The sequence below is a fragment of the Apus apus genome, chromosome Z (genome assembly GCF_020740795.1).
Source record: "Apus apus isolate bApuApu2 chromosome Z, bApuApu2.pri.cur, whole genome shotgun sequence".
Classification (NCBI taxonomy): Eukaryota; Metazoa; Chordata; class Aves; order Apodiformes; family Apodidae; genus Apus; species Apus apus.
In genome coordinates, this window is record NC_067312.1 from 44,615,778 (window position 1) to 44,637,050 (window position 21,273).

At 37.1% G+C, this 21,273-nt stretch overlaps 2 protein-coding genes across 13 annotated transcripts in view; one reads left to right on the forward strand and one right to left on the reverse strand.

Annotated features, from left to right (window-relative positions):
- The window catches only part of SEMA4D (semaphorin 4D), a 106,363-nt gene extending 96,450 nt beyond the window's left edge, over positions 1–9,913 (forward strand). For 4 of the 5 annotated variants that reach the window (XM_051641866.1, XM_051641867.1, XM_051641869.1 and 1 more), the window contains 3 exons: positions 6,792–7,001; positions 8,405–8,502; positions 9,066–9,913. In XM_051641866.1, coding sequence (XP_051497826.1) covers positions 6,792–7,001; positions 8,405–8,502; positions 9,066–9,095 — 338 coding nt within the window. In that variant the 3' untranslated portion in view covers positions 9,096–9,913. Of the gene's footprint in view, positions 1–4,254; positions 4,277–6,791; positions 7,002–8,404; positions 8,503–9,065 lie in introns of those variants that run through there. The other variant, XM_051641868.1, reaches the window with a different exon arrangement.
- A 1,204-nt stretch (positions 9,914–11,117) lies between these two features.
- SECISBP2 (SECIS binding protein 2) overlaps positions 11,118–21,273 on the reverse strand; it is a 30,436-nt gene continuing 20,280 nt past the window's right edge. For 7 of the 8 annotated variants that reach the window (XM_051641881.1, XM_051641874.1, XM_051641876.1 and 4 more), the window contains 7 exons: positions 19,407–19,576; positions 17,055–17,193; positions 16,497–16,626; positions 14,564–14,784; positions 13,694–13,848; positions 13,053–13,254; positions 11,118–12,246 (listed from right to left, as the gene is read on the reverse strand). In XM_051641881.1, the coding sequence (XP_051497841.1) occupies positions 12,152–12,246; positions 13,053–13,254; positions 13,694–13,848; positions 14,564–14,784; positions 16,497–16,626; positions 17,055–17,193; positions 19,407–19,576 (1,112 nt within the window). In that variant the 3' untranslated portion in view covers positions 11,118–12,151. The remainder of the gene's footprint in view (positions 12,247–13,052; positions 13,255–13,693; positions 13,849–14,563; positions 14,785–16,496; positions 16,627–17,054; positions 17,194–19,406; positions 19,577–21,273) is intronic. The other variant, XM_051641875.1, reaches the window with a different exon arrangement.

A 21,273-nucleotide genomic window follows, 5' to 3' on the forward strand; every position in this document is an offset into this window, starting at 1 on the left:
ACCGTCCTGGATGTGTTCAAGGAAAGGCTGAATGTGGCACTTAGTGCCACGGTCTGGTAGATGTAGTAGTGTTGGTCATAGGCTGGACTTGATGATCTCAGAGGTGTTTTCCAGCCTCTATTTTGTGATTCTGTGAGATTTCTGTAGAAATTTCTTTTGCTGTGCACTTTAAAAGTTAAAGGCTGTAGTCAAGAAATACATGGAAAGGTGTACAGAAATAACACCTTTCTCCTTTTTCGTAATATATTCTTTTCTTGTCATGACTAGAATAAGCTCAATGTAAACATAATTTAAGCATGTCTCATCAAATTAAAAAAGAGGAGAGTAAGAAGAATATGTAGAACCAGGAGTGTCTTACTTACACTTCCTCAGAAGATTTCCTTAGGTCTTTTTTCCTGCTGAATAGAATCTTACCCTGCACGGTCTGCAGCTGACTGCATTCATACAGTTTTTTCCTGTGCAATGAATAATAAGGTGCAGTTGGGGAGCCTCATGTGTGACTTTTTTATAATTTATAAATGCTTAAAACATGAAACACTAAAAATAACTTTCTTTCCATAGGGAAATCAGTCCAGTTAGAACTACTAGTTGTAACCTACAAGTAATTACCACTCTTGTAATGTGATTAAAACATTTGAAACTGCATGCATGTTGTAGTGTATCCCAAATATACTAGTAAGTCTTTGTGTATACTAATTGGGAAATTTTATCAGCTGCATCATTTGTCAGTAGAGAGCATAGATGAATTAAGTCCATTGCATGGCTTTAAAAGTTTTTTTTATTGGTGTCTGCAGAGTTTGAATAAGCCATTTTGAGAAAATTTGTCAGAAAGTCTCATGAGACTAAGGAAAATAGCTGATACATCTATAAAGATGTACCTCTGTGAAGCAGCTGCTTTGCTGCTTAGCTGTTTAGTTCAGCTCTTCAGCTTACTTATGGAATTAGGTGCTGCCCAGGCCATTTACAGGAACAAATTATTTGGTCACAAAACAGGCAGTATTGATCATTTGAATTTAATATGCACGTGATTAAGGGGGGAAGGGTGCAAGAAAAAGAGGCATTGCAGTATCCATGGCACCTTTTGTAGTATGACTAGGTGCATATAAAAGGAGTAGCTTCATACTGGAGTCTTTGAGATCCAGATGTGATTTCCAAATGACTTCTGGCACATCTTCTCTCAGAAGGAAGATTCACGTTAGTGTATACTTCCTTCTGTGTACCGTTTGCTGACATGGTTTACTTGACCTTCCAGGACAGCCTTTTTTTTTTTTTTTTTTTTTTTCCCCCAGTAGCTGCATGTAGTGTTTTTCTCCTTGCCAATAAGCAACTCTGATTCAGTAGTATCTCAGCTTCAAGTGGTACACTGTACTAACTCCTAAACTCTAGCCATGTGTGAGAAGCTGGATTTCCCAGTCCTGCCTAGTGAGATGTGACCGGTTTTGACTGGTATCAGAGTCTCTGGAGCATGAATCCAACTTTGTTCTTTTCCTCAGAACTTCTTGCTACCCCCACCAGCCCAGTTTGCAAACTGCCTGACTACCTGTACACTTAAATTTCTTGTCTCCCCCACAAAAGCTACAGCTTGTAGACTTAAAGTGATTAGTCCCTCAGTGTGCTGGCTGACTAACTGGGTACTGATCTGGAATTTATCTGTCAACATTTTTAAACTATTTCAGCATACTAGAGTTGTTTTAACATGTTGCGTGCCTTGTCCTCTCTGTGGAGGTTAAAATCTCCTTTCCATCTCTTTCAGTCATCTCCAAATCTGCCCGACAAACAAAGGAGCAAAAGCAGTAGCTTGGGCTCTCTGGAGAGCGGGAGTGATTTCTGCAGAGCTTTTTACTCCCTAAAATATGTTCTCCACTTCATTTTTTTTTAAAAACAACCTAGTAGCCTTGTTGGCTAATGGAATGGCCAAAAATTAGTAAGCAAATGCAAACTGGAAACTAATTTTTTCTGCCAGTCCCTGGTTCTAGATTGCTAGTGCTTTATTCAATTATTCTTCAGAAGCAATTATCTGGGTTCCAATTGCAAAACCTTATTTTGGGCCCACTTGTAGAATATCTAATTAAATGCTGTTCATGCTGGGAAGTGTGGACAGTTACAAATTGCATTTTCATTGCATAGGCAAGAGGGCTGTTTTTCCAGTATGCTTTTAAATTCCATTTTGGGAATGCAGATGCCCAGAATGTGTGGGCATGTACTGTGGATAACCTTCTCTGGTGATCAGCTGCTTCTTCTAGCTTTCAAGGAAGCACTTCTGCCTTTAATCTGCCTTGATAAGGCTGCAACATCTTGGAGTGTTGATGTTACACAAATGGACTAGTAATTTAACAATGGCACCAGCTTTTTTAAGGAATATGTGAGGTTTTCAGTACAAATTATTTGGTGTTTGAAGTTGGCATTTCAGAGAGATCTGTTTTCCTTAGCTATTTAAGTGATATTTTTTCATTCCTGTCAAGCTATTTCCACTTTTCTAGAATGTATTGTCCCTACTTAAAAAAACAACAAAAACAACAAACCAAATGATCAAAAAATCAAATAAAATCCAAATCATAAAACCAACCACAAAACCAAAACTGTAAAAAACCTCCCAGTTATGTGAAATACAAGCTAGCTACTTTGTATGCTATGTTCAGAAAACTGCAGATACTTGTCTAAATTTGAAGATTCTTTCTTTCCTCACTTTTCCAATCTCTTACCTTCCTGATTGCTTCATTTGCGATCTATTATTTTGCTAGATTGTCAGCAGACATGATTCAGACTTCTGCAACTCAAGAAACTGTGACCAGCCTTAAATCTTCCATTCCTGTCCTGGGTAGTGCTAGTGGTTGTCTTCCATATTAATGGTTGACTAACCCATTCGTGTGCAAACTTTGATCTCTGATGTAAAATGATTTTTCTGCACTCAGATGACAGTATCTTTCTAAAACTTAATACTGGCTCTGTATGACAGCTTCCTGTATGATCCTGCATTTCTGAAATGGGGGATGTTCACTAGCATTCAGTAAAAGCCACAGCTGCAAACTAGATAGGAAGCATTAAATGCCACTGTTTTTTTAAGATCTATTTGGGGTTTTGAGTTTGGTTTGGTGGCTTTTTGGAGTTTTGATTGGTTGTTTTGTTTTGATCTGCTGTATGCTGTGAGCTTTGCTGTACACTCTGATAGGAAGAAAGCTTTAGAAAGTTAAAGCTTGCTGATGGCTCCTGCTTTGTTTTACCCAATTCACCTCCCTCAATCTTGAAGGGTTTCTCTGAATAATATATAGAGAAGCCTTGCTTAAATGCTGCCCTTCAAGAACTGTGTTATGAGGAAGAAGTGTGCTAAATCAACAACAATGGGGTAGCACTTCTGAGTGCTTTACTATACAGCTTCATTGAAATGTCCAGACAGCAATTCAAATTGCAGCACTTGGAAGAATTGGCTGGCTTCGTGAGTACTTTCTTTAGCTCTCCCACCCCAGCATTATGTCAGTGAGCTCTACTTAATCCATAATCTCTGGATTTTAAATTAGTATCTCCATGATTTCTTGAAAGCAGTATGTCTGTAAGGATTTAATGTACATATATCAAAAGCATAGTTTGGTGCAGTTTAGCAGAGCACAGCAGCAGATTGCTCTGACTCTAGCTGTAGACTTAATTCTTTCCATCTGGATTTATTTATTCATTGATGTACATTCAATTTTAGATTTAAATAAAAAAATAAGTTGGTGAATACAGTTAGACTGGGGGTAGAAGGTTGTAAGAAGCTGCAGTGGTCCAAGTTTTGAATGCAATCTATTGCTGCTGAAATTTTTCCTTGTGGAAAATCTTCAGGCAAAATCATCTGCCTATCAAATACATAGCTTGTGCAAACCTGCTTGACTTGACATAGACCACAGGACCCATTTTGCCAGTGGAAACTACCTGGACAGTACCATTTCACTCGAAGTGCTGAAAGAGGTATAGAAAATTAAATCTTTATGGAAAACGAGTAAGCACCGCCATGGACACTGGAAATTGTGAAGGGGTTATGCAGGGAAAAGGAGTAGTTCAGATGGTGCAGCAAGGCTTTATTTTATTTTGAAAATGGTTAACCTTCCCCCTCTAAAATAATGAAGGTGGTGACGTTATTATTAATATAAGTTTACAGAACTGTTTTCAAAGTTAACTGTTTGAAATATATTTGTTTGTTAAGCATAGCTTCTAATGCAGACAGATTTGTTGTTTAATTCGTTGCTTGAATGTTTTAATGACTTCTTTAAATCTTTCAAGCATTCTTAAAATGGACGGCAAAGTAAGTACATTGAATGTGTTTGAAATTAACATTTTTTAGTTTGCACTAGACATGTAATTAGTTTGTATTATAGCAACACTAACAAATGCAGAATACGTTAATAATTTCCTGTATCTTCAAAAATACTTCTCTAACAATTAGATCTGAGTCTAAATTTATCTCATGAGTTGTAGAAAATCTGCATTTAACAAATGTGATTTGAAGTTTTTTTGCAGATGAAACTTGTCTCATAGTGTATTTTTATTACTGCTCAATCCTAAAAAGGATATAATAACTGTGCCTGGAAAACCAGGAATAAACTGCAGCGAAACACAAAATCTGTAAAAACCCTGACGAGTGTTTGAGCCAGTGCTTTTGACTGCACAAAAAAAAGAAGGGTAAATTTGCCCAGTTGCAGCTTGCTAATGGGCTGACTTGAATGGGCTGAACACAGCTTGCAAAATTTCCCATGTAAGGAAACTGTTGGGATTTTAGCCTTTTGGCGAAATGTGTGTAAACTGAGCTTTTGGCACATGTCTGGAACAACTGTGATCTGTAGCACCAGAAAACAGAGCTGTTTTTTGGGTGGGAATAGTAACACTTGAAGTAACTTCAGTGAAATGTCCTACACTGAACATGCCGCTTCCTCACATTGCCCTAAAATGGCATTTTTCAAGCTCAGGGTTTTAGGTAATGGCCCTATGCCCATGTGTTAAGGTTTGAACTACTACAAATAAAACTTGTGAGCTCATGGCTTTAATTCAGCACCTGGGCTTTTAGCTTTGCAGTGGCAGAGTCGTAACTCCTCTATGCTTGGGAAAGTTCATCCGGAGTTTTGTGCTGCAACATTCTTTCTTCTTATTGATCTTCACTGTGGTCAAGTAGGTCTTAAGGTTGTAATTTCTCCAAGCCAGCCTGACCTCAGTGAACACTAATGCTTAATTTTGTTTCTGTATTAATGCCATGTCAGACTTACTGTGGCATCTGTTAGCAATTATAATCCGCTGTTTCTGAAGGCAGGTTCTGCTCTTCAAAGCCTTTTTTTAAAAAAATAAAATATTTTAATCTTTCTGCTGTCCTTGTATTTACTTACTGTTCTTCACTTTTGTCCAAATTCTAACTTAAGCATTACTTCACTGAAAAATGTTTTTCTGGTTCCAGACTTCTCATGATTTTAGTGATATGTAACCTCTCTACTCTTAACTGTAGAATGAGTACCATCATCCATAAAGCAGTTTTAAAAATAAGTGTGTGCCAGGCTAGCTGTTTTCAGTTCAGTGTAGCTTGTCCCCTCCACTTTGTCGGAGCTGTTGCCAGTCCTTCTTCAGAGATTGTGTCACTTTCCTCCCTCTTCTCCTCAAGAGATATATTCTACCAGGCTTTAATCAGATCATGTTCTCCATCGTTCACCGTTACTGCTAATTTATGTCTCCATATTTGTAATGTATTCATTTTATTTCCAAATTACTTCAGTATTTAACATGATGTACTGAGTAAGTGCACAGATGTAAAGACTACCCTTTTTTGTGTGTCTGCCTGCATGATTATCTAAAATGTGATTAGACTACAGGACACTAACCTAGAATAAAATCTTTTTATAGAGAGAAGTGCCAGGTGGATTTGCAATCTTGAAATGCTCATAGTAACAGCTGATTTCTATAGTAGGTTACCAGTTCTCTGAAGACACACTTGCAAAAATAGTTAATTTTCTTTTTACCCCAAATTTCTCTTTACATCTTCTCTTACTAAAGCTAGTCTGGAATCTAGGGCCCAAGGAAGAAATAGGTCTATTTTAAACATCAGAATTACTGCAAAGTTCTTAACTTGGCCCAGATACTGTCTTTTAAATGAAAGGGCTGTGGTACTGCCAAGTACACTTCAGCCAACCTAGCTAATTTCTGGGAGCAGCTGTTCTGTCCTCTAGGCTACTGTCAACCTCTAATTTATTCAAATTCTGTCCTTGCAGATTAAGACAAGTAATAGCAACAAGGCTAGAAGATTAGATTGCTTTTAGTTGTTGATCCAAGCTTCCTCCAAGTTCTGTCTTGCCTAAGTGCCTTTTGTAATTGTTCTGTTTTTGAAATTCTGCTTCTTTCATTATTAGTTCCAGCATCTTTGGCACACTTGAACTTTTTCCCCTCCTGGCCTTGATTTCAGATTTTGCAAGGCATGTCTTGTACCAGAAGTACAGCAGTAGGTGATGTGGCCTAGTTCTACAGGAAACTGTACAGGTAGATAGTGCTGATGTTCATCATCTGCTCTATCATGTTTTGGGGGTAAGTTCCCACTTTTAAGAACCCAGACAATATTCCTTTATACATATACACTCATTTACGACTTTGGTTTGAACCTAAATTAGCTGTGCTTGCTCCTTTTTATCCCAGGTTTTTGGTACCCAGAATTTCAGCTGAAAAGAACTAAAAAATATTACAACCATTTATGCTTTTAAGCTTAATGTTGAGGTCGTAGGCTTTTGTTTTCGTTTAAAAAACTCATCTTGTATTTTCTTACAGAATAAGTTGACATGCTTTTACAGGTCCGGATGACTCCCATTTTGTCTGGAAGAAGAATGGACAGAAGATGAAGGCATGCATCACTGAGCAATCTCATATGCTGTTTGATGGCAGAATGCATGTTCTGAGTTGGGTGAAAGATTCAGTATCAGAAAATACAGAATATAAATGCTCATTCATCTCAAAAGCTGGGAACACAATGTCAGAAGTCCACATCACAGTGGAAGACAAAGGTAGGCTGCTTTTGAACGTACACCATGTTTGGCTTGACCCTGAGATTAGTAAAGCTCTGCAATTTTCACCCATAAAACATGTGCATGTCTGAACATGGTAGCTCTTGCTTACCCTATTAGTTCCCAATTAAATTGTTTATTAAAAGGTTTTTAGAGGAATAAAAATTCCTTTTCCACCTGTTCCCACAAAGGAATAACCTGCAAACTAGCAGTTAAAATCTAGAAGTGAAACTAAAACTAGTAAACTAATGGACACAAATTGGAGGTCAGATGAGAACTGAAGAGTTTATTTTTAACTCTTTCAGAATTCTAACAGGGAAAGGCAGAAAAGTGCTCTAAGGAAGTCATAGAAACCTCCACCACACAGGACTTAAAAATAGGATGGTTTGTAAATCACCTGTTGTAGGGTGAGGTCAGTTCCCACCTCTTCATTTGGACATTAACTGGACAGGTTGCTTAAATTCAGCAGCTGTGCAAGATCTTCCAGTACCGATTACTAATTGTAACTTGATCATCATTTACACCTAGCTTTTAAGGACTTATCCAGGTCTGGAGAAGGTCTGAATAGTGTTAAAACAGACGGTCAGAGCAATGAAGATGACACAGTATGGATTCTTCATGGCAGAGTGAAGGAAAAAGTGAATTATTATTAATTACCTGGTTAATAACAAACATGAATTTATCAAGAATAGCTCAACCCTTCTTTTCCCAAGACAGAGAAAAGCTTTAGGAGTTACACAAGTTGTCATGCCACTCCTCCAGTTACTTTGAAGTTTGTCTCTGAAGCAGAATGAAGAGCATCTCAATGAAACTACTGTACATGAAAAACAGTGGGAGACTTTCACTGTGCTCCAAAAGCGTTTTATACTGTTAAGTGTCCCAAATGATAAAGTATTTAATCTGTGCATGTCACCACATTCTGCAGTAAAAACTGGGAGCCAGAATTAGAAATAGAATTTCATCAAGATGTTGTAAACAGCCCTTCTTAAGTTCTCAATGGAATAAAGCATAACTACCTATTACCTAAAAATGGGCGGGAATTACAAACTGGACATAGTCTGGTACATTACAGGTATGAAATTATCTAATTGGAGTGTACCTGTGCTTCTTAGATGGGTCTGACCTCTTAACTTGTAGGTTGTATTTTGTAGCTCCCCTATCACAGGTAAAGGCACTAAATCCATTTACTCTGGGGGCTATGAAGTTTGCTGCAGAGGAGACAGACGTGACCATCTGAATAGAACTTATTTTCAGTAACATGAGGAGGTGGAGCAAAATGAAGGACAAGATGGTGGCTTTGGTTCCCTCTGGCCCAATCCTCCTCAGGAACTCCTGTGATTGAATAGACATCAACTTACTTCACCATTACGTAGCTGTGTAATTGTCCCATGTACCATCCTCAGGTAGTGCTGATCAGGATGGATGGACCAAAGAATATGATAACTGGAGAAGTGCCATCAGTGAGCATGACAAGATGATGCAAAATTGGAGAAAAACGTGGGTAAGAATTTTTGGAAAAGACCTCTCCTACAGTGGTTTCTACATGATGCACTACAGACCCAATTTTATAAATAGCCTGTGACACTTCTGCAACTGAGTATATTTGCATAACAAAGTGATTAATGTTCCTGTACATCATTCTTGACCCTCTCAGCAGTCAAGTCTGTTCAATCTATGATATATATTATGGCTATGTCAGCTTGCTCCTTCAGTCCACTGACGAAGTACTAATCAGTCTGTAGTTCTCATCCTGCCCAGAACAGTAAATCTGTGTATTCTGAATACAGTAGATTAACAACAGCTGTAGACTAACCAGATTGCAGAGACTACTGGACTTCATAAATAGCTCTGCCCATCAAAGCTGGTCTTCATTTAAAACAAAAAAAAAAGTCCGTACTTAGCTTTTAATGCTTTTTTCCAACAGTTAGAAAAAGGTTACTTTTGATAACTTTTGCTTAGGACACATGCTTGTTGCATGTGAAACAGTTAATACTGGCAACCTTTAAACCTCACTTCAATTTTTAAAGCAGTATTAACACATCTTTCTGATCTTTTCTTTTTCAGGAGACCTGTAACAAGAAAAGCAGCCTCTAATGGACAAAGGAACAAAAAAGCTAGAAGGAGCATGCAAGTTAGAGTACCCAGTACTCTCAGTATCAGAGCATTCAAAGAGGTTCTTGCGAGTGCTAGTGCTGGCAGTGAAACTGCTATGCAGGTAGAAGAGAACATCCTTAATGCACCAAAGAATAACTAAGTTACATGCTACAAGGGAGGCCATCCATCCCATGCTGCAGTGCTCTTTGGTTTACAGAAGCCAGTTATTTCTGCTTAATGAAGAACAAAAGTGGTCTCAGTATGATTTATACTACTCAAATAATATAATTTAATGTATGGCTTCTGTTTTGAGTTCATTAAGCAAACACATTAATTTTGGGCTTGGGAATCTTGGCATATGATTTCGATTACTAATGAGATCACATTTATTTAAAGACACTTAATTTTTTTCCTTTAATGTGTTTACCCTTATACTCTGTTCCCAGTGTTTTGAAGAACATTCCTTTCTGGTGTGAGCAAGTTCATTTGTTCAAACACATTTCCTTTGGTTGTAAAGTTAGTCAACCAAATAAAAAACTTCTGACTAATACTTAAATACAGACAGATTACAATGCACCCAAGTTAAAGCAGACTCTAGGTTTTGCAAATTATTCTTCTATATTTGAGACAACTGTGGTAGATTAAAAAAATTCTATGTTGGATGAATTCTAAGACTATAATTTCATCAAGTACACATATTCCTACTGAAAACCTTCACACAGAAAATGTACCTATTTAAGCCACCGTGAAATTGTTTTACTGCATTGCTCTTCAGAGTTTTGTCCTTCTGCATCTAATAAAGAATGGTGTCAGGCATAGTTGAAGTTTTTCCCTATTTTTCACATTGGCAGTAATAAATCAATGCTGATGCAGACTTCTGACACTAATGTTCAGAGAGGATTTTTTCCTCCTTGTGTTTCTCTTACAACATCTTTTATGGCTAAAGGACAATTATAAAAAACATTTTCTTGAACTGTCCATTTTCCATTTATTTAATACATCTGAAACTGACTTTAGTTCTCTGGTGCTGAGTGGGAAGGTAAGGCTTTGTAAGACTGAGGTCAGACTGAAGATGAACACAACTGAGCTTTGCCTTGTGTCTGCAGCAAAGCACTGCAAGTAATAAAAAGAGACTGCTAGATTTTTTTTGTTTAGCTCAACTTTGTGAAAAGAATTCCATGTAACAGAACTGGTGAACATATCTATGACTCCTTATATTGAATTTTTTTTGCTAAATTCTACGGACAGAAAACAAATCCTTAAGATTTTGAGTAACCTACAGCGTTTCCACAGTAACTTTTCATGTTCTTCTAGAGTAAGACAAAACAGAGAAAACATGGCCAAAAAAACATCTGTAATGGAACCAGCTGATCCCCATTCCATACAGTGACTAGGTTTAGCAGTTTCAGAGTTTCAGATGTGTATTGAAATGGCACAAGTATGAATAAATCACAACTTACCTCTTGATCATGAGTACCTGCTGGCCAAAACCATCTTTCATCACTGGAATCTTTCACCCTCAATTTCCCCTTAAGATTAAAATAAACTAATCCAAAAAAAAAAATCATCACTATAGTTAGTGACCAACTGTGCATTTCAGCTTAAGGCTGGTTTCCCTTATTAACATGCTTCCTCAAAACTGACATTTCTAGTATCAAGTGCCCACCAGAAGAGTTTACTTAAGTCACAACCATACTTTATAGAATCAAAATATTGTAATAGATTTTATATAATTTACATTCTACAAAATGGTTTGAATTTCAAAATTAAAGTTTTTATATCGCTTATAACTTCACAAGGCAGCTACCTTCCCAAGTATTGAAATATAAATGTTCAATGTGTGAAGCATTTAAGAGACACATTTCAGAGATGCTGGCAACAGAACATGGCATCTGTATCAACCTTCAGAACAGCTGACAAGCTACATGTGCATCCTTCTATTACTTTCGTTAGGCTTGACCTCTTGGATCTCCAACATGTAAACAAGTTTTTAAATAGGACATTCCCACCATTATGAGCACATTTTGGTTTTAAAATTTTATTTCCTATAAGATATAAACTTATAATTTCCTGTAAGACACAGATTTTATTTCATATAACACACTAACTTTTCCCTACCTTAGATACAAAGAGATTGATCAAAATCTCTGACATATAGCCACCAACACAACCCCAAAACTGAAGGAATGAGGGGTCAGCATAGAGAAGGTACAGAAAGGAGAGCAGGTTCACACATTTGTTGTCCTTCAGTATCATCTAAATTCAAAGCAGGGCATATGATAAACTAGTCTCAGTAGCAGCAAAATTATAATTGTACATGTAACCAGCTTTATAAAATTGCTAAACAGAGCATTTTCACTTCCAAGAATCTCAGACCTTTGCAGTCCATGCTCCCTTCCCTTTACAACTGCTATACGATCCCAGAAGAACACAGTATGATACATAAGAGCTAACTGGGAACTTCATCATAATAGTCTTCCTTAATTAGTTTCAATCAAGCTGGCTAGCCAGAATGAATTTCTTGCTGACTGGAATAAAGAGACGTTTATGCCAGCCTGCCCACCTGAGCAGGTTTATTTAAAAGAAAAAAAACTAAAAACAAACCCACAACAAAAGTGTGTTCACGTTCTTTAAAGAAGAGTTAAAAATAGAAAGCAACTCCCCACAAGCCCCAACCTTCTGGTTCATGGAATCTCTCCCTCCCAAAAAATGACCTGTCTAGCAAGGTATTTTGGTATTTTATCACTAACAAATCAATGGTAGTCCATAAAACCATTAAAATACGCCAAACAAGTTCAAGTGGTTTGGGGCTAAAACAAATTGCTGTTGTCATCTGCTATAGATGACCCAAATACACAGAACATAAAAGCATCAGCCATTGCCTCATGTGCTCCAGTGTGTATTTTGCTTAAAGAGACTCAGAACAATTTACCTAGCTGAGTTCAGGTATTTCTTTAAATTATTTTGTTTTGCTACCCTCTTACTGGAGGTCTAAAAAAAAAATTAAAAAAAATAGAAGCCCAAAAGTATTGGATCTGGATTTACTGATGCTCTTCTTAATTAGTAATCACCGTGTCAGCAGTTGCATTCTTTTCCAGTTCCAGTGCATATGGGTTATACTCCTCTTCAAGTTTTCTCTTCCAGATTTTAACTAGGAAATATTAGAATTAAAAGAGAAAACATACACACACACAAAAAAACCAACCAACAAATAGGTTACTGTATAATACTTAAGGAAAAACTTAAAATAAAAAGTGACACCAATTCTCTACTTCCCCCTCAAAGTAAATGCTGAGATAAATTGGCACATGAGCATGTTGGTGTGTACACCATGCAACATCAGATGATGCATGAAAGAATACTTCAGGACTGACTGGATCCATTTAGGTCCTTACGTCCAACCCCACCTCAAGTAAGACTAACCCTGAAGGTGGATCCAACTTTAAAAAAACTCTGAATTTTTCAAAACTTTCACAGAGTATCTGTGATTGTTGTTGTCTGGTAATTGTACAAGTGGAGCTGGAGGAATGTGTTTCTAGAAGTGAAAGGCCTTTACAAAACTAGAATACTTATGGACAAGAAGATGCATCTCCCAACAGACTTGAATACAAAGACTTAAGTCTGCCATAGTTACAGACTATGAACTTCTAGAAGAAAACTTGGGAGATTTTTTTAACAAATAGGAATAATAAGGAAATCTGTCAAACCCCAATGGACAAAGCAATGAGTACCACCTGTCATCAGTGGATTTCAGAGAGGAACTTTATGTAAGACCTTCTCAGCAAAAGCTCACCTTAGGTTTTCAAAATTAGAGGAGCAGGGAGAAATAACAGAAAAGCATTATTTCCCCCCTTACTAATCACTAATGTGTCAGGTGTCATCTGTTTCACTGATAATGGAAAAACTGAAGAATGTTTTGCCATCAAACAACCAAAAAACAAGTGAGTAAATACTTACTATAATTTGGAACATCCTCATCAGAGTCCTTGGAAGACATTTTACCCATTTCTGAGAAGCTATTTTTTTCATAGTCAGTGGTTAAGATGCTGGGTTGGCTTTCTCTTAGTCGTCCTTCAGCTTCTTCCTCTAAAGCTGCTACCATATCTTCGTAGGCCTTCCTGGCCTCTGTTGTCAGTTGTACCATCCTATGAAAATGATCCTATGGAAATACAAAATATTAGGAGAGCTTAAATCCTACAGGAAGTTTCAACATTTCCATGAATTAAAATCTCCATCTGTAAAGAATATTCCTTATTCAGAACATGTATGTTCATATGGAAAAGGAGCTGCTAAGTATGTATAAAGACACAAAACCCAAACAATTTATAAGCATTTATGGAAACACCAATTCTCTTAGAAAAAACATTTTGGAAAGAGATATAGATGGAGAGGATGTCAGGAATAGATAGACAAACTATGTTTTTGAAAAGTGCTGAGTGGCTGTAATTCTAAAGTCAACTTTTCGTATAAGCCTGGGACAAAGACTGCAAGTGTGCAAAAGCAAAACAAACAAAACCTTAAAGTCAGAGTATTTTTTCTCCCTGGCTTACAGGTAAAAAGTAAAAATCAAAACCAGGAACCTACATATTTCATCTTACCTGAGCTCCATCATAACTAAAAATCCCCACTACACTCACAGGCACTGCTTTGTTCAAACAGCGGCCCAGGGCCTTGCGATTAAGGGCGAACACAAATGGGATATTCTGTTCACAGGCACAGTTGATAATGTTGTGTAGAGTCTCATCCAACCCACCTGGAGAGGACACAGAATTAGCAAAGATTTACACTATTCAAGCTGATGATAACTAAAAGATGGTACTGTTAAAAGATGGCAAAAAATATCCCAAGATTACAGGTGCATTCTGAAATTACATGCATTACATAGGGAAAAAACTGACAAGGATCTCAATAATAGTGTTAGATGTCCACTGTTAGAGGAGAATTTGACATGTTTTTCCTAATTAGCAGTGTCCTTAGACTGCTACTATTCTGTATTTTTTTTTTTATGTAGTATAGTCTAATCTAGTAGTAAAAATACAACATAGCTGCTAAGAGATGATTAGAAGTTAAAAGAAGGTCATGACAATACTTAAACAAATTTTGAACAATCACAAACAACTTATTGTCAGTCTGTGACCTAAAAGAAACTGATACATAGCAAGATTTCTTGTGGTGGCACAGCTGGCATCAGTAACCTTTGTCTCTTCTCAGCTCTGCCAGTGCAGTCTTTCATGCAGCTGCACTATAGAGATCCTAGTTTCAGACTTCCCCCACCCCATAGTCTTGGCTCAGCTCACACTTCAGCCACAGAGCAGTAAAAATCTGAAGGCAGGCATCTTTTTATGCGTAGATTTCAAAGGCTACTCAAACAAGTTCTGCTGATAATAACACTGCTGCCAGTATCTCAAGTCTGTTTCTTCCTACTTCTTTTATTAAATGAACATAAATGTATTTTTAAACATAGTTACCCTTTGACTGAATCTTTTCACAGTTAGGTGAGATGATGACACATTTCAGTTTTTTCAGCTTCAGGTGTTTCAGAACTTCTCTAAGACCCATAACAAGCCGGCGTTTTATCTTGGCCTTTACTGGGTCTTTCTGATACAAGCGATCTTGGAAGCGCACCAGTTCTTTTAACAGATCTGTCACACAACTGTCAACTTCTTTACTAAGTACCTGGCTGCAATAACTGGAATAAATAAATTGATTAAATGTTAAAATCCCTACAAGTATGTAACACAAATATGTAATATATAAAATACATAGTTTACCTCTATTATGTCTTTTTTTTTCTGTCTCCATTGCAAACTCACTTACATACATGAAAAGAAAAATCGACAAAATATTTCTTTTTCAGCTGCTGAGAACTTACACAAAGTTTTGTTACTTGTGGTATCTGGCCCCCGGTCAAACTATACTAAAAACAGATATACATACATACATACCATAAACCTATGTATGTATATTTTGTACCAATAAATATTTATACATGTTTTTCTATTGAAGCTATTTTCTGAAGGCATTTATTTTAACCTATATAATGTAAGTACAACAACCAAAATATACAACTCTATTTCTATAAATACAAGCCTACTTAAAACAAAGATGGCAATTTGAAGTAAATTCCTCTTCCCCTGGTTCATATTTTATGTCTATCATCCTATTTCACTTATCAATACTACAATACACTTATCATAAGATAAAGATAAAAATGGATGTACCTCAACCTTCTAGTATTCTCTTGGAATGATCAAGGTTCTAAATTATTTACCCACCCAATTTTTAACACAAAGAACTGTTCAGGTCTTAAAGAGAAAAAATAAAATCTCAACTGCACAGTCAACAGAAAGATACCAAGTGACATAACATTATGAGAAGAGACCACAAGATCTGGATATGAGAGATACAGTTATCTTAAAAGTTCTATTTAAGTTATGAGAGTTTTTGTTTATTATTTCCAGTTGCTCTCACTAAGTCTCAGAGACAAGTTTACTAGACACTGAAAATCTAATCTAAAGATATTTCAAGCTTTGCTCAATGCTTTACTTCCTTTAACAGGTTGCTCTGTGCATATTCAATCCAAACTGTACTTTCAGTATGACAGTGTTATATGGACATAAATTAAGTCATTTTTAATGCAATTCAAACTTAAATTAGAGCTAACACATGGCATCAAGAAGATAAAGAATGGCTGTGTCAATGTTAACCTTTACTATAATATGAACTGCAAAAAGGCCAGTGGTGCCTTTATGGGAGGAAAACAAAGTTAAAACACTGTTTACCTAAAGTAACTGTTCTACACTCTCATGACTGGATCTCTTCACCTCTTCACATATAGTAATGACTATTTCTTCTTTTATAAGGAAACATGCATACCTATCTGTTTAAACAAAACTGAGTATGTTTGTACATCATCACCCATAAATCTCCCCTCTACTTCTCTGCCCAGCCACAGTATGAAAGTGTCATCTGGCTAGTCACATTCTTTACATATTTGCCTTTTGGTCTGGCAGTGGAAAACCAAAGTACACACTAAGTAAGGTGTACTACTCTTTTTCTTAAACATTAAGCTTGTACTACACTTATTTAAAATAAGGTACTTGAACAGCAGCTCCTTTTCCTTCCTTAGCCTCAAATTAATTAATTTATTTATTCCACTAAGAAACACATATTTTGAAATAAGAATTACAACAATGTACAGACTATTTCTCTGGGTATCATTTCTTTGTGCCAGCTTACAAAAAAACTGAGAAATAAAATGAAAACCTTCAGTCTAAACTACAGTTAAGTCTTCAGTCTAAACTACAGTTAAGTCTTGCACAGAATGCAAGTATCTTGTTTGAAAAATGCTGTATCTGTGGTACTGTGAAAAAAACATGTATCAATACAATCAATACTTACTCTCTAAAATTCCTACTATGGATTTTTGGAAGACTGGAGGTTAGCTGCTTTGAAGTAATAGAACCTTCTGTAGATTTGCTGATCCCTGTGTTCTCCAGAAACCCTTCAACAACTTGTGTTACTGGAAGAGCTATCATATAAATAAAGGTATTTCAATAAAAAGACAGACTAAAAAGCACTGTGAAGAGAATAACTAGTCAAGTATCTCCTGAAGAGTTATTACTTCAGTATTTCAACAGTCTGTGGCAGTAGGGGAAAATATAATACATATTTTATCTCTTAGGTTTTATTGTTGTACCTCTTCTTGAACAGATTGCCAGAGAGATACAGCGATTCTCACCAGGACCCAGCAGGCATAAAAGTGTGGAACAGTAATCAGAATCCCTCAAATACATTGATTATCAGCTTTGGCACATTTTAAACTCTAGATAAGCCCAAGCTGAATCTCAGAAAATCCCAAAATTACTTCTTTCATTTGGCACTATTCGATATACATTTTTGAAAGTACTCCCAAATCATCATCTACATACTGTATTGTAGACTTCCCTTCAAAGATACCTGCTTGAGTATCCTGTAGAAGCGTTTCATCTTCAGTAGTATTTTCTGCAGACTGACAAGTATTTTCTTCATCTTTTGGTACTGCTGTCTGTTCTAGTAGGTGTTGCTGTTTTCGTTGTTCTCTTTCTTTCAGAATGATCTAAATACACGCACACACACACACACATATATATGAAAACAAAATTAATTCAATGCCACATAGATAACAAAGCAATTTATCTTACCAAGTCTTTACATACAGTCCCTAAATCTACAAAGAAAAATATTTTTTACCTTGATTACCAGTGTTGGGGTGGACAAAATAATTACTAGGGGTCAACTACAAGGGCAAAACATAAGTTAAAGCAATTAACTGCTTTAATGCAGAGTAGCAGGTGAAAAAGTCAACCTTTTTGTATTTCTTCTTCAGACTGCTAATTTGTAGCAACACAACCAAACGCACAAGTACATACATACACACATATATATATGTACACACACACAATAACTCTTCACTCTTATTCCCTTGATAAAAGTCACTCCAATAGGTTGTTGTTTCTGAATTTGTTGGTTGAAGAAAAAGAGAAGAAATTACCATGGATAGCTAAGCCATATAGGACATGAAAGGGTAAGGGGGAAGTGGGAAGGGAGAAGTGGGAAGGAGGAAGTGGGGAGGGGAAGTAGGAAGGGGGAAGTTAGGACATATGGTGGATCCAAACATGCTACCATAGGTGAAAGCAATAATCCGGTTCCTAAAACTCATCTTCCTTCTCTGTTTTTATAGCTGCTAAGAAGCAGTTGTTGTGTATATGACGGCTAGCTCAGCTAATCTACCCAAAATCTGTAATTAATTACACTACAGTATCTAATTGCACAAGTAAATTTCTCCATTGGCATTTGTCAAAGATGAACAAAGAACAAAAATAAGCACTCTACCATACTCAGAATACAGATACTACACAAAGCAATCTTTTGTCTTCTCAGACCTACTGTGGAAAACAGATGGCATGAAGATAGAACAGCCAGAAGACAGTCATTAGTATCACTCCCCAAAGTCTGTTACATGTTATTTTTATTGTACACTTCTCAAATTCAATTAAGCAGTACAGAATGACTACTGAACTACCTTCTCTAGCTCCTTAAGAATTGTTCTAGATCAAAAAGTGGCCTAATGATGGAGTGGAACCTCAAAATCCTCTGTACAGAAAACATGACAGGAAGCAATGTGAGTAGGCAAAGAGGGAAGATCGAAGAGAAACTGCCAGGAGGATCTAACACTAGTTGCTGAAGAACTGAGTTAAGTTCTGACTTGGAAGAGGAAGAGCACAGAAACATTAATAAATACTACCTACTACCACTACTGTGTTCAATCCATTCTCCCCAGTCCTGCAAATAAGTATATCTTGTCCAAACAAAGACTTTTTTTGATGTCCCCCTGTACCAATGCTGTGTGGACACTTTTGTAGTGGCACTTCTTCAGCTATTAAGTGATACAAGTCAGAAAATATATTTTTTGGAATATTTATAGGCTATTCAGCAAGACTATGGATACATCATAGGATATTCATTAGTAAATTCAATAGAAATATAGCCTAATAAAAGCTTACTAAAATAATGAATTTGCTATACTAATGGTTGCTTTTAAAACAACATGCTTTGTGAAACTATCAGTCAACTATGCCAAGCATCCTGTAGGTTGTGATAACATTAAGTCTTCTAAGACCCTGTGGAGCCTACAGACAACAGTTATGTGGACTCTGACCCACCTGGGCAATCTACCAGCTGGAGACTGGAGACAGGACCAGGACGAGAGACCAGGACAAAGACGACAAAGGACTAGAATCAACAAAGACCCCCACAGGAGACCCTCGAGCATGCATAATTACAAAGATAGCCAATTCCAGGAAATATAATGACTATGTAAAAGAATTCTGGGAACCCATTGACATGGAACTTAATATGCATGTTTTTGGTGTATATTAGTCGGGGTGTTTCATTAACTTATCGGAGCACTCATGGTGGAGAATCCCCAGTGCTGCCCAGCACTGCAATAAAGAATGCCTGCTCAATAACAGCTTGTTTGTTGTTATTGGGTCTTTACCTCGGAATCCCTACCCAGCCGCACCCAGCCTCCCACTTCGGTGAGGAGTGTTAGAAAGCAAGGGGGTTTGGAAGCTCCGAAATTTTTGTTTCACTACCCTGTCATCCCAGGCTCCCACCTCCCCTTTTTTAAACCAAGGAAAGCTAAAATTGAATTTAGCCAAGTGGATGCTGAGACGCAGATCTGCATACCAGATTTTTTAACAGACTCAGAGAATAATAGTGAAGTTGCATCAGCCTACACTGTACTATTTAAGGTAAAAATATGAGCACCTTTTTAAGAGGTGTCGGTCTCTTTGCCTTAGGGACTTCTCTCTGCTTCCCTTTCTTTACCAAAGGAGCACTGGAATCCAAAGGGTTATGAGGCATCTTTCCTTGGTTTAACCAGTGACTTCTTGTGGCTGCAGCAGGTTCCTTAGAAAGCAATGGTATGGTACCACCAACTGAAATTAAAAAAAGCACAACAAAACAGTCTGCGTCAGACAACTACAATAAATACCTAAACTAGAATCCAATGCAAGTTTAATGACTGGATTAGGACTAGTGTACACATACTAAATTTGTGTGGTGTTGCTATTAAGAATACTTATATGTAATCCCATGTCATTAAACAATGTTATTAAACAGATACTCCACCAAAAACATGAACATGTCTTTTAAGATACAACTAGAATCACAAGCTCTGACCCTGAACTCTCAAAGGCAGAATTTGGCACAACAGTGCATTCCATGCTACCTTCAACACCACACCATGCCAGTTTGCTAAACCTTCAAGAATGTCCATGTTTCTCGACAATGGTACTTCATCCTCCACGGATTCTGTACCACGATAAGATAAATCCTGAGTGGCAGTACTGCAGATTTTAGATTTAATTGTTGTAAATAATCTGGACCACATACTCTTACAATTTGTTACACGTTAATGAAGCTGGATGAAGTTCATTTGCAGGTGAGAAATCAGTAATTCAAAGCTACATCTAAGTCTCTATTGCTTAGCCAGCATAGGTCTCTGGAGATGTTTACTTTATTTTTGAGAGGCTTCACAGCATAAAAGCTTAAAATGACTGGCCAGGTCACTGAACCTGGACCTTTTACATCACAACATCACATCCTAAAAAATACCCTTCTTTTTCAACTGGTATCAGTAGGAATGGCTGTATCATGTGAGAGCACTTCAGTTACCTGCTCTATAAACAAGGTTACATTAGCAAGTCAGTGAAGAGGATGACTTAAGTATCAGTGGAATGAACTTGGCACTTTTGTGCCTCAGGCAACCACATTTCTCTAAAAACCACCCAAAGCTTCTTGTGGTTTTTCTTGAACCATATTCATTTACTGCTTTCAAAGTATTATATGCTGATTCTCCAACACCACTAAGGTACTATTAGCATAAACAGTTTTCTTCCTAAAATTGCTACACTGCAACTTTTCTTTTTCTTTGTGTAACAATGGCAATCTGAGAACACTGCCAAGAATAGTGTGAAGTAAGTTAGCAGAGGTGGCTACAAGAACTGAAGCTGGGTTTGAAGAAATATGTACGTATACATCCTGCAGACACATGATATTTCCTTCATTGCGTACATCACCTTTTCATTTCAATTTCACAGCATTCTCACATTCCCGAACTTTATGGCTTTATCAGTGTGCTGTTTTGCACAGTTGACATATTTTCAAAATGTAATATATATTGAAATAATTACTGCTTTACTATGCTGCTCCATCCATACATTATTTACCAAATGAAGCAGTACATTAAATGAAATAACTGTCTGCAGTCACACTCCTCAGAGCCCTTCTTGCTCAGTGTGCTTCTGTTCTGGTTACAGAGGTCAGCACAATAACACTTCACAAACTAAGTTACATTTTGGAACACACCAATTTAATGGGTGAATCATAGAATCATAGAATCATAGGGGTTGGAAGGGACCTTGAAAGATCATCTAGTCCAACCCCCCCGCCAGAGCAGGGTCACCTAGAGTACATCACACAGGAAGGCGTCCAGGCGGGTTTTGAATGTCTCCAGAGAAGGAGACTCCACGACCTCTCTGGGCAGCCTGTTCCAGTGCTCTGTCACTCTCACAGTAAAAAATTTTTTTCTGATATTGACCTTAAACCTCCTATGCTCCAATTTGTATCCATT